General features: G+C 40.3%; 1 protein-coding gene across 4 annotated transcripts in view; it reads right to left on the bottom strand.

Annotated features, from left to right (window-relative positions):
- LOC108696590 (putative 4,5-dihydroxyphthalate dehydrogenase) overlaps window positions 1–20,301 on the bottom strand; it is an 88,351-nt gene that overhangs the window by 62,530 nt on the left and 5,520 nt on the right. For 3 of the 4 annotated variants that reach the window (XM_041569382.1, XM_018226094.2, XM_018226095.2), the window contains exons 2-3: window positions 16,998–17,108; window positions 1,522–1,606 (exon numbers count right to left, since the gene is read on the bottom strand). In XM_041569382.1, the coding sequence (XP_041425316.1) occupies window positions 1,522–1,606; window positions 16,998–17,108 (196 nt within the window). Of the gene's footprint in view, window positions 1–1,521; window positions 1,607–3,121; window positions 3,442–16,997; window positions 17,109–20,301 lie in introns of those variants that run through there. The other variant, XM_041569381.1, reaches the window with a different exon arrangement.

Here is a 20,301-nt window from a genome sequence, read left to right on the forward strand (position 1 = left end):
ATTATCACTAAGACCCATGTGTCTATCTTTGTGGCTCGCCATATGTCTAAAAATTGAGTCAGTCTTCCCCCACCTGACATCCCTGAAGTTCTCCCTGGTGTCATGCTGAGGAGGATTTGGACTCAGCTGTCTTCTTGATGGGTCTGGACTGCTGTGACCAGGAGCTTCTTCCTCTTCCCCAAGTTCTGTTGTGATTTCTGAAATTATTTGTTTAAGGTCAGGCCAGAATAACTGATCTCCTAGGAACTTAAGCCACAATAGTCTAGATTTGGATGCTGTGTTGTCTGACCACTGCCTAAGCCAAAGGGCTCTCCTGGCTATAACTGTATTTGAGGAGGATTTAACTTAATTAAGTCCATGCCAGCCTCTGCTATGAAAGACAGTGCTGTATTGATCTTCTGTAAAAGTGTTATCAAATCCTGATCAGAGGTTGGGGGATCTGATAGAAATTCCTGGCACCAGAAATTAGCAGTCCTGGCTACATCTATAGAAGCAGTAGCTGGCCTTAATATCGAGCACTTATGTAGAGTTGTCTCCAAGCGTCTGTCCATGGCGAGCTTGAAGGAAGTGTCCTCTGCTGGTAAGGTGGTATGCTTGGAGAGACGCACTATGGTCTATCTTAGGTGGCTTATCCCAGAATTTACCGTTTTCATCAGGAACATGTACTTCCAAATCTTTTAGTCACAGCAATCCTGTGGTCTGGTTGTGCCCATTCAGTATCTATGATCTGTTGGACTGCTTTAGAAATGGGGAAGGTTCTGGATCTCTTTGGTTGAACTCCTAAAACCTTGTCAGCCTCGTGGGGCAGTCTCGTTCTTTATTTCTAGTGTGTCAAGGACATGTCGTAGTAAGTTTTTTTCGCTGAAGCCCCTTCTAGGTCTGAGTCTGAGTCACTCTCTTCCGTATGTATGACATTGTTGTCATCAATCTGCATGTCTGGCATGAATTGAGTCAGAATTGGAATGAATGAGTCAGAATTGGAGGGTGTATTCTCTCTGCGCCTCTTGTGTGAGGGTTTATTGGATTAAGCAATAGTGGATTGTATCATGGACTTTATCCAACCCATCAAGTCTTGTAATTGTGTTGGGGGTAAACCTTGTTCTGCAGACCCTATGTTTGGTTCCATTGTGAATGTGTTCTGTTATAAATTGAGGGGATTATATGGGGGCCACATTTAGCCCCCGGGCCTGACTTTGGGTATGCCTGCCCTAGGGTCCACGATTGGATTAGCCCAATATCACCTACCTCAAAGTGGGTATATCAGGGAGAGATCCGCTCATTTGGCAACGTCGCCACACGAGCGGATCTCCCTATGTATGACTATCTTAAAACCCATAACGTCTGCACTAATAGGTAGGGCCACTTAGAGAAACTGGTTATATAAAACTGGCTACACAAATAAAGATAATAATAACTGGTGAGTTCTAATAACCTTCACAGTAATACTCCTGGCCTGCAACCTACATAATGTACTTTACCAAGGACAAAGACTACAAACAAAGATAACTAACATTTCTTTACCTTCAAATATTTTATCATCATCAATACTGTGTGTTGTTTTAAAGTCATCTCTTGTGCATGAGCGGGGATCAGCAACACCAACCACCTAAGAATAAATTAAATACATAGTTAATGCATGGATATAATTTAAAAAAATTGAAAAATATTTTACTTGAAAATTTGCAATATAAAATAAAGTTTGTCATATATTAGATATTATTCCTGATATGGTAAGTTTAAAGGATACATAAACCCTCCCCACAAAAATTTTATCGGTAAACAGCCTCTTTGAAATCTTTAGATACCTGCCACTCTGGTTGTTAAAACTTTAATAATAAGGCTACTCCTTTGCTCCAAAATCCGGATTTTACACCGGGACAGAATGTTGCCCTTTTCCGGTGGTGGAGTTCTAGCAATATTCTTAGAATCTATGACTGCTATAACGTTAGGGGCCCACTTACTATAGCTCTCCTCCAGTCCCAACGGGACCTTCCGTCATCTGAAATTTTTAGAGCGTTGCAGGTGTTACATTATATATCTTCACTGAAAACCCACTGGGAAAGGTCACAACATAGTCTGACATTTTTTGAAAGCTGGTGTCTCCGCCCCTCCCTCCGCACGGGAATGATCTCGCTATTGTATTCCGCCTTAAATAACCTATCCAACCCAAGGGATCACGCTTATGTTAGGGCATGGGAGAAGGATGTCTCGTGTTCATATGATATGGAACATTGGGGGAAGTGTTGGGAAATCACTAAATCTAGTTCTATGAATACTGTTTTGCTGGAGGCCTCCTACAAGGTATTATTTCGATGGTATTTGACGCCTGATAGGATAGCGAAAGGGGTTGCTACGGCGGATCCCAATTGCTTTAGAGGCTGCCAACAACTTGGTTCCATGTACCATATATGGTGGACGTGCCCTAGGGTGGTAAGATTTTGGATTAGGATCCACACTATCATATTCTCTGTTTTTAACATTAATGTGAGGAGAGACCCAATGATAGCACTTTTGAATGGTAAATGTGATGGTTTCTCTAAACTACAACACAAACTGTTGACATGTATATTTTTGGCTGCGAAACAAACCATCGCTAAGGCATGGAAAGCTGGAGCTATTCCTATTCTAGCTTTTAAACATAAAATGGATTGGATTATGGTGAATGAAAAATTAGCTAGTTTTCTCAATAACACCCATGATAAATTCCTAAGGATTTGGCAGCCCTGGTTGGAGTACAGACACAGTGATCCCAATGTTTATCAGCTTCTTTCCATTTGACTCTCTTGCTATCACTCGATTTTATTTTTGTGATGTATTAATGTTCCGATGACTTATTTTGCTATTTCCCAGTCTTTTCCATGCAATTTCCTGACTAGGTGGCTCTTTGATTTTACTGTTTTATTATTGTGTAACCAAAGTTGATGTCAATGTGCACTGATATTTTACTTGTGACCGCCCATGACTGTTTACATTATTTTTGATGACCTGCCACACTTTTGTGGTGTACATTTGGCATTTGTTTGTGAAACAATAAAAATATTGTTGAAAAAAAAAAAACTTTAATAATAAGGCTGCATCATCCCCTTCATCACTTAGAAATCCTGCTACTCCTTTAACCTACTCTGCCCCCTCCTTCAGAAAAGGCGTCAATGCGACCATCCATCCTGCGGCACTTGATTTCTCCTCCCTGGCTATTCCACTGACAGTGTGTCCTCTGACCCCATTTCCTTCTCCAACTCGTCTTCATCCTCCTCCCAGCCAGGAGCTTTGAAGGGCTCGTCTGAGCCGGGGTAGGAATTTCTGCGGACTATGGGCTCGGGTGCGCGGCCAAACGGCCAAGGTGCCGACTTCTTTTCTCCTCAGGTACCATGGGCTTGTCATCCCCTGCCTGCGACTCTGACTCGCAACTGATGAGCGACCTGAGAAATTTGCTTGCTCACAGCTCTTTCTCTTGCAGGGGCAGCCAGGAAGAGGGGTCGCCAGACCTACACGAGAGGAAGAATAATAGTACTCAGAGTGGGTCCCTGGTCAAGGGTTTTTGGGTGGGCCCCTGGTCAAGGGTTTTTGGATGGGCCCCTGGTGTCCCAGTCTGACACTGTCTGGGGTTTTCCAGATAATGGATCTTTCTGTAATTTGGATCTTCATACTGCTAAAAAATCATGTAAACATTAAATAAACCCAATAGGCTGGTTTTGCCTCCAATAAGGATGAATGATATCTTAGTTTGCATCAAGTACAAGGTACTATTTTATCATTACACAGAAAAAGAATTAATTTTTAAACTTTTAATCATTTGGATTATTTGGATAAAATGGAGTCTATGGCAGATGGCCTTTCCATAATTCAGATTTTTCTGGATAATAGGTTTCCGGATAACAGATCCAATACCTGAACCACTTACTTTAGGGCAGAACTCCACAGGGCCATGTTATCCGATGCCTCGCGTTGAGAGGAAACGCAGGCGACCAGTCAGAGGCACCAAATATAATGTAAGTGATAGAAACATCTCAGCTAACTACACACAACACGTTAAATGAAGACGCAGCGTGCGACTTTCACATCTGACAGTCGTGTTTGATGCATGTAGTTTGTAGTCACTATATCATTATATTCGGCACCTCCGTCTGGTCGCCTGCATTTCCTTTCAGCGCGACACATCGGATAACATCGCCCGTAGAGTTCTGCCCTTGCTCCAACCTGGTTTACATAGAAAATGTTGAAAGCTCACACTATTCCCTTGCTTGGTTTAGAAGCGGTCTTGTAAAAGGCTGAAGTGCCTAAATATACCTTGATACAGAATAATGTTGTGAGATTAATGGCATTTCGCCCACCCCATCCAAGCAGCCAGGAGTTGTGCTTATCTCACCTAAGCAACTTGTAACCACAAAACTCTGCAATGGTTTATATTTAATGTTATGCTGTGCATGCTGGGCATAAATTATCCCAAAAAAATCTCTAAAAATTAAAAAAAATATTCCTCTTTGAGGAGGCTGGAGCCATTATTATCTTTATTTATACAGTGTCAACATATTCTATAGCACTTAATATGTTCCATTAGTCTCTGCCCAGATGCAATGGGTAATAAAATGTCTCTCTGACATGCATATCAACACAGACATACAGGATCTGTTTCATCAGAGCCAATTAACCTTTCACAATGTTTTTGTACTTTGGAAAGCTGGACTGCTCAGAGGAAAGGAACATAAACAAAGGAAGAAAGAGAGAGTGCTCTGGACAGAAACAAGCCCAGTCCCAATTGCAGTGGGGCAGAAATGCTTGTTTAAAAGCAACTATTGTAAGCTACAATCACATGAGCTGATTATAAAGCAGTCTTAACTGTTTGGACCATGGGTTAAATCACATAATCTGCAGTTTGGTTACAAATGTGGATAGCATAGCACTACTATTGCATTCACCCCATAATTTCACTCCCACCCCACCTGCTGATTTACTTCTTCACAGGGGTGGGGGTGGGGGCGGTTCAGTACTGTAGAAAACACTACTATTTCCCTACAATGGGAGAGCAGAATCTCACAACAATATGCTCGGAGGTGTGGGTTATTTAGATTGTCACTCCTGTAGGCTAAATAACACTTGAGACAAGGTTGCCACCATGCATCATTGCAGAACTGCATAGGGGGCATGAAGACCAGTTACAAAGAGATTTAGGGAGATACACCTGTTAGCATTAGAAACTCTAACTGACTGGTTAAGAAGGGACAGTCAGGTTTTGGAACTAGGGTTGCCACCTATCCGGTTTTGACCCAGACAGCCCGGTATTTTCAAGGGCTGCCGGGTGAAAACTTCCTGCACGGTTTTCCAAATAAGGAAAACCAGGCAGGATTCCCTTGATTGACACATCAATCAGCCAATTGCCACATCATAGCCCTGACACCATGGACACTCCCATCTACGTCACGGGCCCATCCCCTTACGTCACCACACCGCCCCCTGCCCGGTCTCCACCTTTGCAAAAGATGGCAACCCTATTAGGAACTTCAAGTGATGTTACAATAGCAGAACTATCAGCGACAGAACTATCAATATGACCTATAGGTAACTTTTAATGTAGATTAATATTTTCAAAAGAAAATTTTTAGTCTCAGTATCACTTTAAAGTGACATTGGGGTGGATACTTCTTATGTCCTAAATATTCTTGAACTATGGCTGAATGTCTTATAGAGCAATGGTTTCCTATATTGGTAACCTTGCTATAAGCTAACAGGTATTGATAAAAGCCTGGACCCCCAAGGGGCGGGGTTTGAACAGAAAACATTCAATAACCACTGCTATTCATCCTCAGAATCTGGAATAGTTACATCCAATCACAAGTAACATGTTTGTGTTCAGCTGAAATAATTTGGTTACATTAGCAAATTTTATAGCCTACTTTGAAATGTGCCCAAAGGTGACAGCTAAATTGTCCTGCATTCCTAACTCATTTGAAATTCTTGTTTCATATGATAAACTCACACTTAGAGGCAGATTTATCAAAATGTGAGTTTAGAGCAGTGGCTTAACTATAAAGGAAGCAGCCCCGCAGTTGCAAAGGGGGACCATGGAGCCTAGACCACTGGGTTTGCTAAATTACATTTTGATAAATCTGCCCCTAAGTCTTGCATGGTGATCAGAACGGCAAACCTAATTTAATATGCGCAATCTCAGAGTGAAGATACAAAGATAATAAACTTGATTTTATTTTCCTACATCCTTCAAAAAAACTGACTGCATTTTTCCAGTCAGCCAAATGGAACAGTACTACCATTTTTAAACAGCCATTTAGTTTCAATTCCTTTTTGCTCTGGGCTGCAGCTCAAGCACGACTTTTTCAGCCATGACATTATAAACCACAGCTGCTGGTGGAGGAAGAGAAATGAGGAACTGATAAACACACGCAGAATAGTCCTTTAACTTTTTAATTTTTTTTTTTTTCATTTCATACAATGAACATAGTAAAAAGTAATAAAACGCAAAGCCACAATCTGACACAATCGGACATCTAACATATACTGTAGCTGGCTTACTTTATATATTCTGTTAAAGTTTAAAATAAATGTTAGTTTATCCTTTTCGTTTATAAAATGTTAACATAAAGCATTAATCGTGATAATCTTCACCACCACCAATAACAACGCCATCATTATCCCGGTTTAATGGCCAGTGTTCTCAATCTGGGTGTCTCAGCTGTGTGTATTGTTTCCTTTGCACACTGCCAGTGAATGAAGACTGCATTGTGTGCCTGGATTCACGCACAGCCTAGCCCTTGTGTTTAAAGCTTTTGTTACTCTCCTCCTAAATACCCTTCTTCCAACAGAAGAAAGGGGGTGGGTGCTCAAGTCAAAACCAAACAATGAACCCTATCTAGAGTATAAAATACTATTCTGTTTTATTTATAAAAGCTAAGAAAAGGGAGGATATTACATCACATTTGTTACTTTCAAGCAAAGAGTTAAAACAGCCCAGAGTCTCTTTCTCTCTACCCTCCCTCTCACTGGAGAGATGTTTGCTGCAGAATCCATTACAGATGTGGATAAGGACGTGCATTTAAGCAATGCAGACAATTGCAGCAGAGTCTTCAGGGTATACAGATACATTTAAGCAACAGCATCCCATAATAAAAGGACTACATGTATGCGCTTTTTTTTGGGACTCACGAAGATGAAGAGAATTTCTAAGTGAAGGAAGTTTTCAAGAAAGAAAGAACAATTGTTTTTCTTCACTTGGATTTTTATACTAATCATGGTATTGGGGTCAATAACAAAGGTGATTTTTTTTTTCTGCTTATATAAAAATATATTATTTATTGCAGTATCACTTGCTAAAGATATATCTGTTTACTGTGACAATGGATTCCTTTATAATATATATTATATAATAACTTGTATTACACAATAAGAAAATTATCTAACATAAATGCTACTTATTAATGTTTCTGCTAAATACAGAATAAAAAAAGTGTTTATACATATATATCTATATCTACAGATATATATCTAGAGAGAGAGAGATGGAGAGAGAGAGAGAGAGAGAGAGAGAGAGAGAGAGAGAGAGAGAGAGATGGAATAAAAAAGGAGCAAAATAAAACATGGGCAGTTAAACTGACTGCTGGATTACAGTGGAAACCACTAGAACAAACAGGCTGGGAATCATCCCAAAGTGCTGTAAATCCATGTGTGCTGAATTGGCTACTGAATTAACTTTTTTGTGTGCCAAGGCTTCAGCATTACTCATTGTACAGGACAATAAAACTGTATTCTATTTCAATAAAATATTTCCCCATTTACCGCACTGGCATAATTTATTCAGCTATAAAAGTGTCATTGTGGAGGTGGTAGAATGAACCCTTTATTTTCAGTGGTATGAGAATAATTCCATGAGGCAGAACGCCACTCATCTGTAAGAAAAAATTCGACAAGATTTGCTGCTAGCTACACATTTAGACTATTACAAGAAAACACACAGTTAACAGTGACATATACTAGTATTGAACTGCTATAAGATTTTTCTGTTAATATATATATTTTTTTAATTGATATTAGAGCTTACTGCTACCATACACCAGAATACTGTTGAGTGCTGGATAGAGTAATCAATAAACGAAATACACAGATAACCACACGTAAGAAGTGACGAGGATTTGGCTTGCAAAGGGCTGACTGTTTGAGGAGTAAAGACAAGAGAAGGTGAAACTAGGCAGCTTTATAGGCAGATTGCATTAATGTAAGTTTAATTTCACAGGACTAAATAGAGAATATAATAGTCTTTTTGCATAGCCTTCATAAACCAAAATATTTGTTGTTAATGCCACATATGGATAGATAAAAGCAAAGTAATTTTTTTTTAATTTTTATGGTTTGCTTCTAGCATTTTTGTAACTATACACGTTAAAATATCACACACTCGACAGAAACAGCTTTAACTGCAAAGTAACCAACCCTTTCCTTCTTTGCTTTTGCTTTCTGGGTAATCACAATAATTATAGTAATAGTAATATTTCACTATGGAGGAAGAATTATAACACTATAATAATGATGACTTGAATTGTGAGGAGTGACATAGACACACACATGAGTCTATTAGCATGCATCTCTTCTTCACATAGTTAAAGGGTATTTACTCTTCCACTCCCGTCGTGGAAGCCTACAAAAGCCTTACAAAATGACATGAAGTACTTGTATTAATAAATCCCTAGGAAATGAACAGGGGATTGTATGAGATCAGTGTTTCTTACGCTCAGCTTCTGGATGTTTCCTTAGCTAATGAGGCAATTAACAAGCACCACCCACAGAATGAAGCCATAAGAAGGAAGGGTTTGTAAGACACTTGAACTGTACATTAAAAAATAAAACCAGGAGAACATAGATTTGCCTCTGATTTATTGCACAGAATGAAATACTAGAACATGGATTTTATTTTCCTCTTCTCCTTCTCAAAATAAGCTTTCTTGATGCATTTGGGTTCCATTAACTGTTGAGACTAGTAGAGGGGCCAGGCAATCTGCAACTACTCAGCTGTCACAGAAGGAGCTGTTGCCCACCTCTGGAATGAGCTGTAGAAGCCTGACCAGACATTGTAGCAACCACTAAAATAAATATTTTCTTTGCTTTTATCTTTATTTTACATTAAAGGACACACACAGGGCAGGGTATCACACAATACATGCCAGGACCATTACCAAACCATAGTAGAGATGTAAATGAAATATAAATTCTACTTGCATGTAACACACTAATATATTTTGTTAGTTTTTTAAATGGTATATTGTCCGACAACAAAAGTTATAACAGACAACTATATAACAGATAACTAATAGGCTTAGGGGGTTATTTACTAAACTCTGAAATTATCTGGTCGGACTTTTTTGGGGCAAAACTCGATTTTCTTTGTTTTTTTTCTTTAAAAAACTAAATTCTTTCAAGATTTATTACAGCTCACTGCTGCAAAAAGCTATAAAGGGGTAGGTGCAGGCTCTGTCTTGCTAATGGCAAGACAAGCCTATCCATGCTGCAGTGCTAGATCACTCTTCCAATGGTTGTGCATTTGTTATCACTGTATATGTCAAAAAGAAAGGGGTGGTTCATATTGTGGCAAAAAGAAAGGGGTGGTTCATGTTGTGTGTGTGATGCAATTAAATAGGCGTATATAACCTACCTCTGCCACCAAGCTAGCATTAGCATTACTGCTGTTTCTACTTAAAGGAGTAGTTCACCTTTAAGTAAACTTATAGTATGTTATAAAATGGCCAGTTCTAAGCAACTTTTCCATTGATCTTCATTATTTATTTTCAACCATTTCTGAATTATTTGCCTTCTTCTTTTGACTCTCTCAAGCTTCCAAATGGGGTCACTGACCCTACCTGAAAAACGAATTTTCTGTAAGGCTACAAATGTATTGTTATTACTACTTTTCATTCCTCATTTTTCTATCCTATTTTGCCTATTCATATGCCAATCTCTTATCAAATAATGCATGTTGCTATGGTAATTTGGACCCTAGCAACCGGATTGCTGAAATTGCAAACTGTAGAGCTGCTCAATAAAAAAGCCAAATAACTCAAAAGCTGCAAATAATAAAAAAATAAAACAAATTGCAAATTGTCTCTGAATATCACTCTCTACATCAGGGATCCCCAACCTTTAGAACCCATGAACCACATTCAGAAGTAAAAAGAGTTAGGGAGCAACACAAGCATGAAAAACGTTCCTGGGGTGCCAAATAAGTGCTGTGATTGGCCATTTAGTAGCCACTATGTGGATTATCAACCTACATTGAGGCTCCGCTTGACAGTGCACCTGTTTTATATGCAGCCAAAACTTGCCTGGAATTCAAAAATAAGCACCTGCTTTGAGACCACTGGGAGCAACATCCAAGGGGTTGGAAAGCAACATGTTGCTTGCGAGCTACTGGTTGGGGATCACTGCTTAAATCATACTAAAAATTAATTCAATAGGTGAACAACTCCTATAAGTGCTCCTTTTGGCAACTGTGGAACAGCATGTATGTGGACAACCGTTGGCCTTGAGTTGCATTCACTGTAAGGCAGAAATGTTTGCACCTGATTCAGGAGGCACAAGATCTGTGACTGACAAAAACAGGGAAAGATGTGGATGAATTGTACATTGTAGGCTTAAACATTCTTTTTTTTTTTTTTAATTGAGCCCTATACATCCTCCTAATTGTCAGCCAGTAGAAATGAGTATAGTTTTGGTAAATTACACAGGAAACACATAGGGTTGCCACTTTTTCTGGAAAAAAATACCGGCCTTCTTATATATTTATCTTTTTTCCCTATTAATAACATTAGGATCAACCATCATTTTTTACCAGCCAGGTGGCAAACCTAGATACACAGCTGGTATAAAAAATAAATTAAAAAAAGCTCATTACGTTTGGGGGCACATTTACTATTGGTCGAATACCGAGGGTTAATTAACCCTCGATATTCAACCCTCGAAGTTAAATCCTTCGATCGAGCGATCGAAGGAATAATCGTTTCGAAGGATTTTAATCCATTGATCGAACAATTTTTCCTTCGATCCCAAATTGCCTAGAAAGCCTATAGGGACCTTCCCCGTAGGCTAACATTGGTGCTCGGTAGGTTTTAAGTGGCGAAGTAGGTGGTCGAAGTTTTTTTTAAAGAGACAGTACTTCAACAATCGAATGGTCGAATAGTCGAACGATTTTTAGTTCCAATCATTTGATTCGAAGTCGTAGTCGAAGGTCGAAGCAGCCAATTCGATAGTCAAAGTAGCCAAAAAAATACTTCGAAATTCGAATTATTTTTCCTTCTAATCCTTCACTCGAGCTAAGTAAATGTGCCCCTTGGTGTAAACTAGTTGTGCTATATAAATATGGATAGCTGCTGTGGCCATTCTGCTGAAGAGATAGGAAAATGTGTAGCTCAATCTCACGTGAGTCTGCAGCTTTTAGACAGAGGAGAAACTGCACACCAACACCATGCTTATCTTGCTTCAAGAAGACATAACTTTATTAACACTTCTGTATTAGCAGACCAAGATTATGTTACATGATACTGTATAAGTACCAGATTTACTATGGGAGGTGTATGAGAGCACACCCATTAACACACATCTTCTTAACACCTGCATTAATTAATAACATGCCCTGATGTACAACCATTCTTTAGCTATATTGTGTTGTTTATTAATACAATGGTTGCATCATTTTGACAGCATAACCTGCATGAAACAGATGTAGCAATAGGCAGTTATAGAGGAGCCTCTGTCTGCTCTCATGTCTCAAAGGAGGGTAACGATTTATTATGTTGTTGAGATAAGATGTCTTTGATCAGCCCTGCCTCCTCCCTTTTACTTGGGAGCTACAGAATCACTTAGCCAGTAAAAGGCACAAGTTTATTATTACACTGAAAAACAAAGGACAGACTTCAGTTCAAGTTACCTTTTTTGGGAAAAAGACACCCAATTTTTTACTAGCTGGCTTGGAAAGCATCCATGTGGTAACATGAGTTATTCTAGTTAAATTGATCTATATTATTTAATTACATGTTCAATTAAATTATCGTGTTGTGGTTCTCAGGTATGTATGTATTTTGCCAAACAATACCAGGTGATGATAGTAGACATTTAAGAATAGGTGAAAAGACAGTTTGCTACAGGTGAACAATAGGGCTATTTATTTGTATAGGATTTTTATTATTATGCTTTATTTATATCATACCAACATATTCTGCAGACAATACATCATTCACAGCAGTCCCGGGCTCAGTCAAGCTCACAATCAAGGATCCCTATCACACATACACATAAAACTGTTGTCAATTTGTTTTTAATAAGGAGCCAATTAACCTACTTGGATATTGAGAGGACACTAGAATATGCAGAGGAAATCACACAAGCAGTGAGAAAACTCCTTAGGGAAGTGGCATCCCGTCGGCAATTCATATTCTTGTTGGCGGGACGGCATTTGGAGAGATTAGTGGTCTGAAGTAGGGGAGATTTGTCGCTGGGCAACTAATCTCCCCATGTGTCACCACCCTTACTTGCTGTTTCAAAGCAGCAATGTTATCCACTTTAGTTTTCTCCACTGGTAAATTGTGGTGAACTGTCCTTTCACCCTTTGATAGGGTTAGAAAAGATATAGGGTTTGGGATTGCAGTGCTGCCCTGAATTGTGTTAAAAATCAAAAGCATAAAGTGCAACACACTATATGAGGCTAAACTAACTCATTGAGTTACATTTGAAAAAAAAAAAAAAATCATCCTCCACAAGGTGTCGTTATTGGTACGTTTACATAAAAGCACAACATTCAGCAAAGATCAGCTTGCCTTATTTATTTTTCTTTCTGAAGCCAGTATTGTCAGCGTTTCCCTGGAGTTTCTCTCTTCACTGCTAATATACAGTTTAAAAAAACGAAAGCAAGGAAATATATTTTTATGAGTATCCCTGGTGAAAGCTCAGCATAATATATTTTTAGAAGCTATAAAAAAACAAGTTGTTAGAAATCTGCAAAGCTCTAAAAGAATCTACAGTTTGCCAGTCTGGGCCTGATAACATTAGTCTTAGGGCAGAGGCAGGCAGACAATCTCCCCGAACTGCCTTCCCCCTGCCTTCTGCCTGTTAAATGCAAAATCGGCTGCGGCAATCGCCCGAAGTTTCCTTGTGAGACAACTTCGGTAGACTTCAGAAATCGAAGCACCATGAGTTCCACTGCGTTGGCGTTTTCTCATAATAGCAGGCGGAAGGCAGTTCGGGGAGATTTCCGCCCGAAGAAGAGGCGATTAGTCGCCAGGCGACTAAATCTCCCCAAATCTGCCTTTGTGCCCCTCCCCTTAAGGTGGCCATAGACGCACTGATAATATCGTACAAAACTAATTTTTGTACAATATTCGATGTGTGTACAGGGTCGGACTGGGCTGGGTTGTATGTATGGTAACAGAGGGAGAGTTCTTGGATATCGGTCATCTCGTTGATCGTGCTGGCATAAAAATTTCGATCGGGTGCACCCGAACATCGCCCATTGTTGGTGCTGAATCTTCAGATACAGGTAGAATTCTATTGTTTCTCCCTGTATATCTGACGATTCAATCAACAATCTTTCTTGGGAAGATCTTTTCCAGGAAAGTAATCAGGAATCGTAATTGTAACGTTTATGGCCACCGTTAGGCATCTACCTCCCTCACATTGCTCTAAGGAAGGTTCTTGAAAGAACTCGAAAGGTTCTTCTCTATCAGATTTTCAGAACATTAAGGTTTATTATTTTTCTCTTAAGAAAGGAAATGTTATTTTTGGCATCTTGTATTTGGTAGAACATTATTTTTACATTGCTTTAGTCTTAATTTTCTTGCTCAAAGTTGTCATTATATGTATAGATCCTTTATTCAGAAACCCATTTTCCGGAACGTTCAAATTACAGGAAGACCTTCTCCTATAGAGCCCATTTTAAGCAAATAGTTTTTTCCCCTTTTCACTATAATAAAAAAACAGCATCTTCTACTAAGCAGCATGAATCCATATTGGTGTCAAAACAATTCCATTGCATTTATTTAATTTAGAAAACAGACTGGTGATCCAAATTACAGAAAGATCCATTAAAACCCCAGGACCCAAGTATTGGGGATAATAGATCCTATATTTTTATATACCGATTCATTTGATTTCAGTAAGTAAGGTTTCAGAATCACACTAAAAGTCACCGTACACTGGCAGATATAAACTGCTGACAGATTAAGCTGGCAGTGTATGAGGCCCTCCAATGGGCTTTCCCAATTGATATCTGGCCAAAAGTCTGCCACATGTCGATCGAGCAGGTTTAAAATACCCATCAGATTGACTACAGCATTGGTTCATGATGCAATGCTTGATCCCACCACCCGCATTCTCCTTGTTGTGATTCAATAGCTGGGCCCTAGGGTGCACAATTGCATCAACCCAATATCTCCCATCCCAAGGTAGAGCGGTTCTCTGTATGTATGGCCAGCTTAACCGAGAGTCCACTGAAGAAGCAAGTAGCTTTATTAAACTGCCATACTTTATTCAAGAGCTCTAGAATCAGCCATAGCAGATGCTTCCTCGCTGACCTCATTTATAACAACAGGCCTCTTCATTGACATCTACCCTTGACAAAGACTATGGTGGCTAGAAGAGATGGTAATCTTTGGGAAATTCAAAGTGTGAGCACTATATGCTGATACATATTCCTTGATTGTATAAAGTATTTATGTAGTATGAGATTAACAAACTAAGCAATATTCACCATGGCCTGAAAAGGCTCACCAGTGACCTTCCCAGTTAGTATTCAATAGCTGGAAAGGATCAAAGGTATAGTATGATCATAGTACAGTCTTACTGCATAATATTTAAATTACATAACAAGTTTGCCAAGTGAAAATTAAAGAATAAAAAACAATGGCTTGCATCTATCCTTAAAATTAAAAACAAGTATAGGGAAACCTATAATTAAAAACAAAAGACAAAAATATGCCAGATGTTTCCCATAGTAAAATATGCAGAAATATTTCTACAGTTTTGAATGATTTGCTTTTTTTTCTTATGTTTTTAATAAAAATGAAAAAAAAAAAAAAAAACAGGTGTGACTGATCTCATAATTTTTTACATACAACGCATGTATCATAAATAAGAAACATTTTCAGGTCCAACCTCCTCACCCAGCAGCCTAACAACAGAACAACTGGCTGCCTACACACCAATATTACAACTAAAAAATACACTTATTTTTTCAGGAATTACATTTTATATGGTAGAGTGAATTATTTGCAGTGTAAACCGTGTAATTTAGAAATAAAAATGACATCATAAAAATCATGACAGAATCCCTTTAGGATAATTTTGCAGTTGTTCATGCTTTTTGCATAGTCATAGGTATAATGTAGGCTTCATGTAGGATAAAACTACAGTCATTGAACAAGAGCTTAGTAGATGTAGAAGGTATTTTTATGCTGAAAAGTTTTTTAGTAGTAATATGGCATGGTGCTTCTCATTACAGAATGGCAAATGTCTTGTACTTTACTTATTATTATTATTAACATGTATTTATATAGCGCCAACATATTACGTAACACTGTAAAGTAAATGTGCTTATACAACTAAATCACATGAATTCTAAACATAGAACATATGGATTTATATACATCACAGTCAATACCGGTACAAAAGGTGAGGAAGGCCCTATGCAAAGGAGCTTACACTCTAAAGGGAAGGGAGTAATACACAAGGTGTGGGAGTGGGCAAAATCGAATTGAGAGGGTGAGAAATGTGGTACTGTATGTGGTGTTGCATTTGGTAGTTAAGCAGAGTGAGGGTAGGCTTCTCGTAAGACGTGCGTTTTAAGAGATTTCTTGAAAGCAGAAAGGTTGGGAGAAAGTCGGACAGACCGTGGGAGAGCGTTCCAGAGGAGGGGTGCAGCCCTTGCAAAGTCTTGAATGCGAGCATGTGAGGAGTTAATGAGAGAAGAGTTGAGTAGCAGGTCAGTAGAGGAGCGTAGTAAGCGGTTGGGTGAGTATATAGAGATGAGTTCAGAGATGTAGGGTGGGGCAGAGTTATGAAGTGTTTTGAATGTCAGGGTCATTAATTTGAATTTGATTCTGAAAGGTAGCGGAAGCCAGTGCAGGGATTGACAGAATGGCGTGGCAGAGGAGGAGCGGTTGTTGAGGTGTATGAGCCTCGCAGCAGTGTTCATTATGGACTGGAGAGGTGACAGTCTCTGGAGGGGAAGGCCAATTAAAAGAGAGTTACAGTAGTCTAGACATGATATGACGAGAGAGTGAATAAGAATTTTGGCAGCATCTTGGGTGATAAATTATCGTATTTTGGATATGTTCCTCAGGTGGAAGTGACATGATTTAATAAGTGACTGGATATGAGGAGTGAATGACAGGGCAGAATCTAGGATAACCCAAAGGCACCGGGCCTGGGGAGAGGGGGTGATAGCGGAATTGTTAGCTATGATGGATACTTCGGGGATGTTACTGGTGTTAGTTGGAGGAAAGAGAACCATTTCAGTTTTAGAGAGGTTTAATTAAGGTAGCATTGCGACATCCAGGTAGAGATAGCGAACAGGCAGGAGGAGACGCAAGTTAGGAGTTCTGGGTTGAGATCAGGAGATGAGAGATAAATCTGAGTATCGTCAGCATAGAGATGGTAGTGGAAACCGTACGAGTTGATTAATTTGCCGGGGGAGGAAGTATAGAGGGAGAATAGTAATGGCCCCAGGACAGAGCCTTGCGGCACCCCAGCAGAAAGAGGTAGGGAAGAAGATGCGACTCCGTTGTAGGAGACACTGAAGGAACGATTGGTGATGTAAGAAGAGAACCTACTTGCAGCATGACTGTGCCCCATGGCCAAAAATATTCACAGTCTAATGAACATTGTCTACTGGATAGTTTTCACAGTGAAGCTGCTCTGTGGCACCCATGCCTTTAATCAGGTGTCAGCTTGCACAGTGGCACCCGCCAAGGATCAGGAAAAGGTAACACATGCTAAGATAAGAAACCATTTACCTTCATTCGGTTGGGGAAATATACTGCATACTGTGAATAACATTTTCCACGACTTCCAGCACCCACAATTAGAACATTTACACACTGTATGTTTTCTTCATGACGTTCTGGCTGCAATAAAGACCAAGATCATTGTTATTACTATATACTTGTGTCATCTGAAATACATAAATGTCTATAGTTCTCCAACTGTGCAGCCTTTTCATAGTTCATAGCACATGACTTTAGTGCTAATTCTGCCACCCTTGTCTTCCACTCATTGGGATGCTGCATATATATGAAGCCTTATTTACTAAAGAAGGTAAAGTGCAAAGCACAAAAAAAAATGGCGCACCAAGGGGCATATTTATTATTCTGTATAAAAAATGGCAGGATAATATACCACACAGACAGGCAGCGCCGGATTTCATTGTCGGCCGCCCCTAGGCCGCGCGGTCCGACCAGGCGGCAGCGCGGTCCTAGCGTCCACCTACACCTCCCCTTCCCAGCACGCCGGCGAAAAAACACCGGCGCAGCTGCTGTAATTGAATTGCACACGTCCCCATAATGCGGCTAGGCGGCATGCCGCCCATATTTTTTGCCGCCCTAGGCCTGGGCCTATGCGGCCTTGCCGCAAATCCGGGCCTACAGACAGGTGTGTAAAATATAGGCGCCAAATCTGCCTTTCGCATGGCATAAAATTACACACACCATGGGATATTTTACACAGCTGTTTCACACAAATTTTTCTGTGATTTTCGTTTTACACAGCATAATAAATAAATTGTTTGACCAACAATGCAGTGAAATAGTGTTTGGGTGATTTACCAATGCAGGCATAAATAAACAAAAAAAAAAGATTTAAGGTCTTTTTTGTAGTCACTGTGTGCATGAATGCCATAATTGTCGGCCACAAATGGTGCTAGCATTTAAATTACTATGTGCACTTCAGTTTTATGTATAGACACATCATGCCAAGGCAACACTGAAAGTAACACCTTTTCATGACATTTAGGGGGTTATTTACTAAAATCTGAATCTATTTCTAAAAAACCCGACCAAACTACCATGCCCAATTTTAGAATATTTATTAATAAAAAAAACTAGATTCAAGCAGATCATGAAAAACTCGATAAAATCGAGTGATAACCCAAATTGCTCGAATTTTTCTTACTTTTTTCGCAAAAAAACAAAAAAGTCGGATTTTTGGGCTAAACACAGTGCAGACCAGGAAAACGTCAAATTAAGATAGGTGCCTCTCCCATTGACTAATACAGGACCTCGACAGGTCTGAGATGGGGGATTTTCGGATTCTACCTTTTTGCAGCATCAGGGTATAATGCTGCAAAAATGTTTCCTGTGCAAATTAAACTGGAATATTGACATTATGCCCAAGTGGCAAGAAGCATGTACCTTTCTGAATAGCGTAAAGTCCCATTTTGATTAGCCTACAATTTGCCACTGTGAGGAAGGGCCGCCATCATGGGGGCACAGGGGGGACAGGTTTTTGTGTCTCTTAGGGGGGCTTGGCCATGCTTCACTTACTTGTTTAGCCGGCCCCCCTGCTGTAAGTGTGATGAAAGCTTCAGAAAAGAGCACAGGAGCTCTGGTGCGTGTATGAATAGTCTCCTATTCAGAGGACATTTAGGGGGTTATTTACTAAAATCTGAATTGGTTGTTTAGGATAAGTCCCAGTAAAGCTGTACAGGGATTGGATAAGTGAAGTAGGATCTTCCCCTCCAGCCTATCCAATCCCAATGCAGCTGTGCCAGGACTTAAACTTAATCGACCAATGAGCGTACAGAGAACTGAATAGAAGAAAAATCCTGCACATATGGGAGCTCCAGTCCTCTCTTCTGAAGCTTGCAGCATGCTGACAGCAGGGTGGTCCGGCTTATCAAGTAAGTGAAGCATGGCCCCTTAAAGGGGAAGGAAACCTAGTTGGCGCAAAAAACCCTCCCCCCCTCCCGTGTGTTGCCCACCCTCCCTACCCGTTCCGCTGGGCAAATGCCCCTAACTTGTTACTTACCGTTCTGCGCAGGTCCAGTCCAGGGAGTTCATAGACGACATCTTCTTCCACGCAATCTTCTTCCTGCTTTGACCAGCGCATGCGCAGTAGGAGCATTTCGCCAGTACGATCTACTTCGCATGCGCCAAAACGCCGTTCCACGCAGGAAGAAGATCGCGTGGAAGAAGATGTCGTCTGTGAACTCCCTGGACTGGACCTGCGCAGAAGGGTAAGCAACAAGTTAGGGGCATTTGCCCAGCGGGACGGGTAGGCGAGGGGGGAGGAGGGAGGGTGGGCAACACACGGGAGGGTTTTTGTGCCAACTAGGTTTCCTTCCCCTTTAAGAGCCAAACACTGGCAAGCAGGGGGGCCTGGCCAACAATGTTTTTTTTTTAGTTAAAGGAAGGTCCTGGCCATCAGTATTTTATTTTACTTGCACAAGGCCCCCTGATCACCCATAACTTTTTATAACATGTGTGTGTGTGGGGAGGGGAGCTGACCACCAATGGCTTTTTATAACTTGTGGGGCGGGGGCAGGTTGACAGTATTTTTTATCTACTTGTAGGTAGGGATGCACCGAATCCACTTTTTTGGATTCGGCCAACCCCCGAAACCTTTGTGAAAGATTCGGCCGAATACCGAACCGAATCCGAACCCTAATTTGCATATGCAAATTAGGGGTGGTAAGGGGAAAACATTTTTTACTTCCTTGTTTTCTGACAAAAAGTCATGCAATTTCCCTCCCGCCCCTACTTTGCATATGCAAATTAGGATTCGGATTCGGTTCGGCTGGGCAGAAGGATTCGGCCGAATCCGAATCCTGCTGAAAAAGGCCGAATCCTGGCCGAATCCCGAACCGAATCCTGGATTCGGTGCATCCCTACTTGTAGGGGGCCCCCTGATCGACAATGACTTTTTATAACATGTGGGGGGGGGGCTGGCCACCAATGGCTTTTTATAACTTAGGGGGGTTTAATGTTTTAACTCTGATGTCTGTGTGGGGTGGGTGAGATGTGGGGTGGGTGGGACCAGATGGCCAAGAAAATTTTGCCATACAGGGCCCCATGATTTCTGAAGGCGGGCCCTGCTGTGAGGTGCCTACAATTTAGCATTTTAGTGCAAATCCAACCTGGTGTTACGATACAGAACAGCAGCCCTTTACTTTTGAGATATCAAGCAATTACAGAGCCAGTTAATTTGAACCTTAATTCCAAATCAAAGGTGGAAAGGAAAATAAAGGAGAATAAAAGAAGAAAGCATTAAAGAAAAATAAAATATGTGCTAAAAAGAGTGAGAAAAAAAACTGAAGGTGACCAT

This window comes from Xenopus laevis, chromosome 7L (assembly GCF_017654675.1).
Source record: "Xenopus laevis strain J_2021 chromosome 7L, Xenopus_laevis_v10.1, whole genome shotgun sequence".
Lineage (NCBI taxonomy): Eukaryota > Metazoa > Chordata > Amphibia > Anura > Pipidae > Xenopus > Xenopus laevis.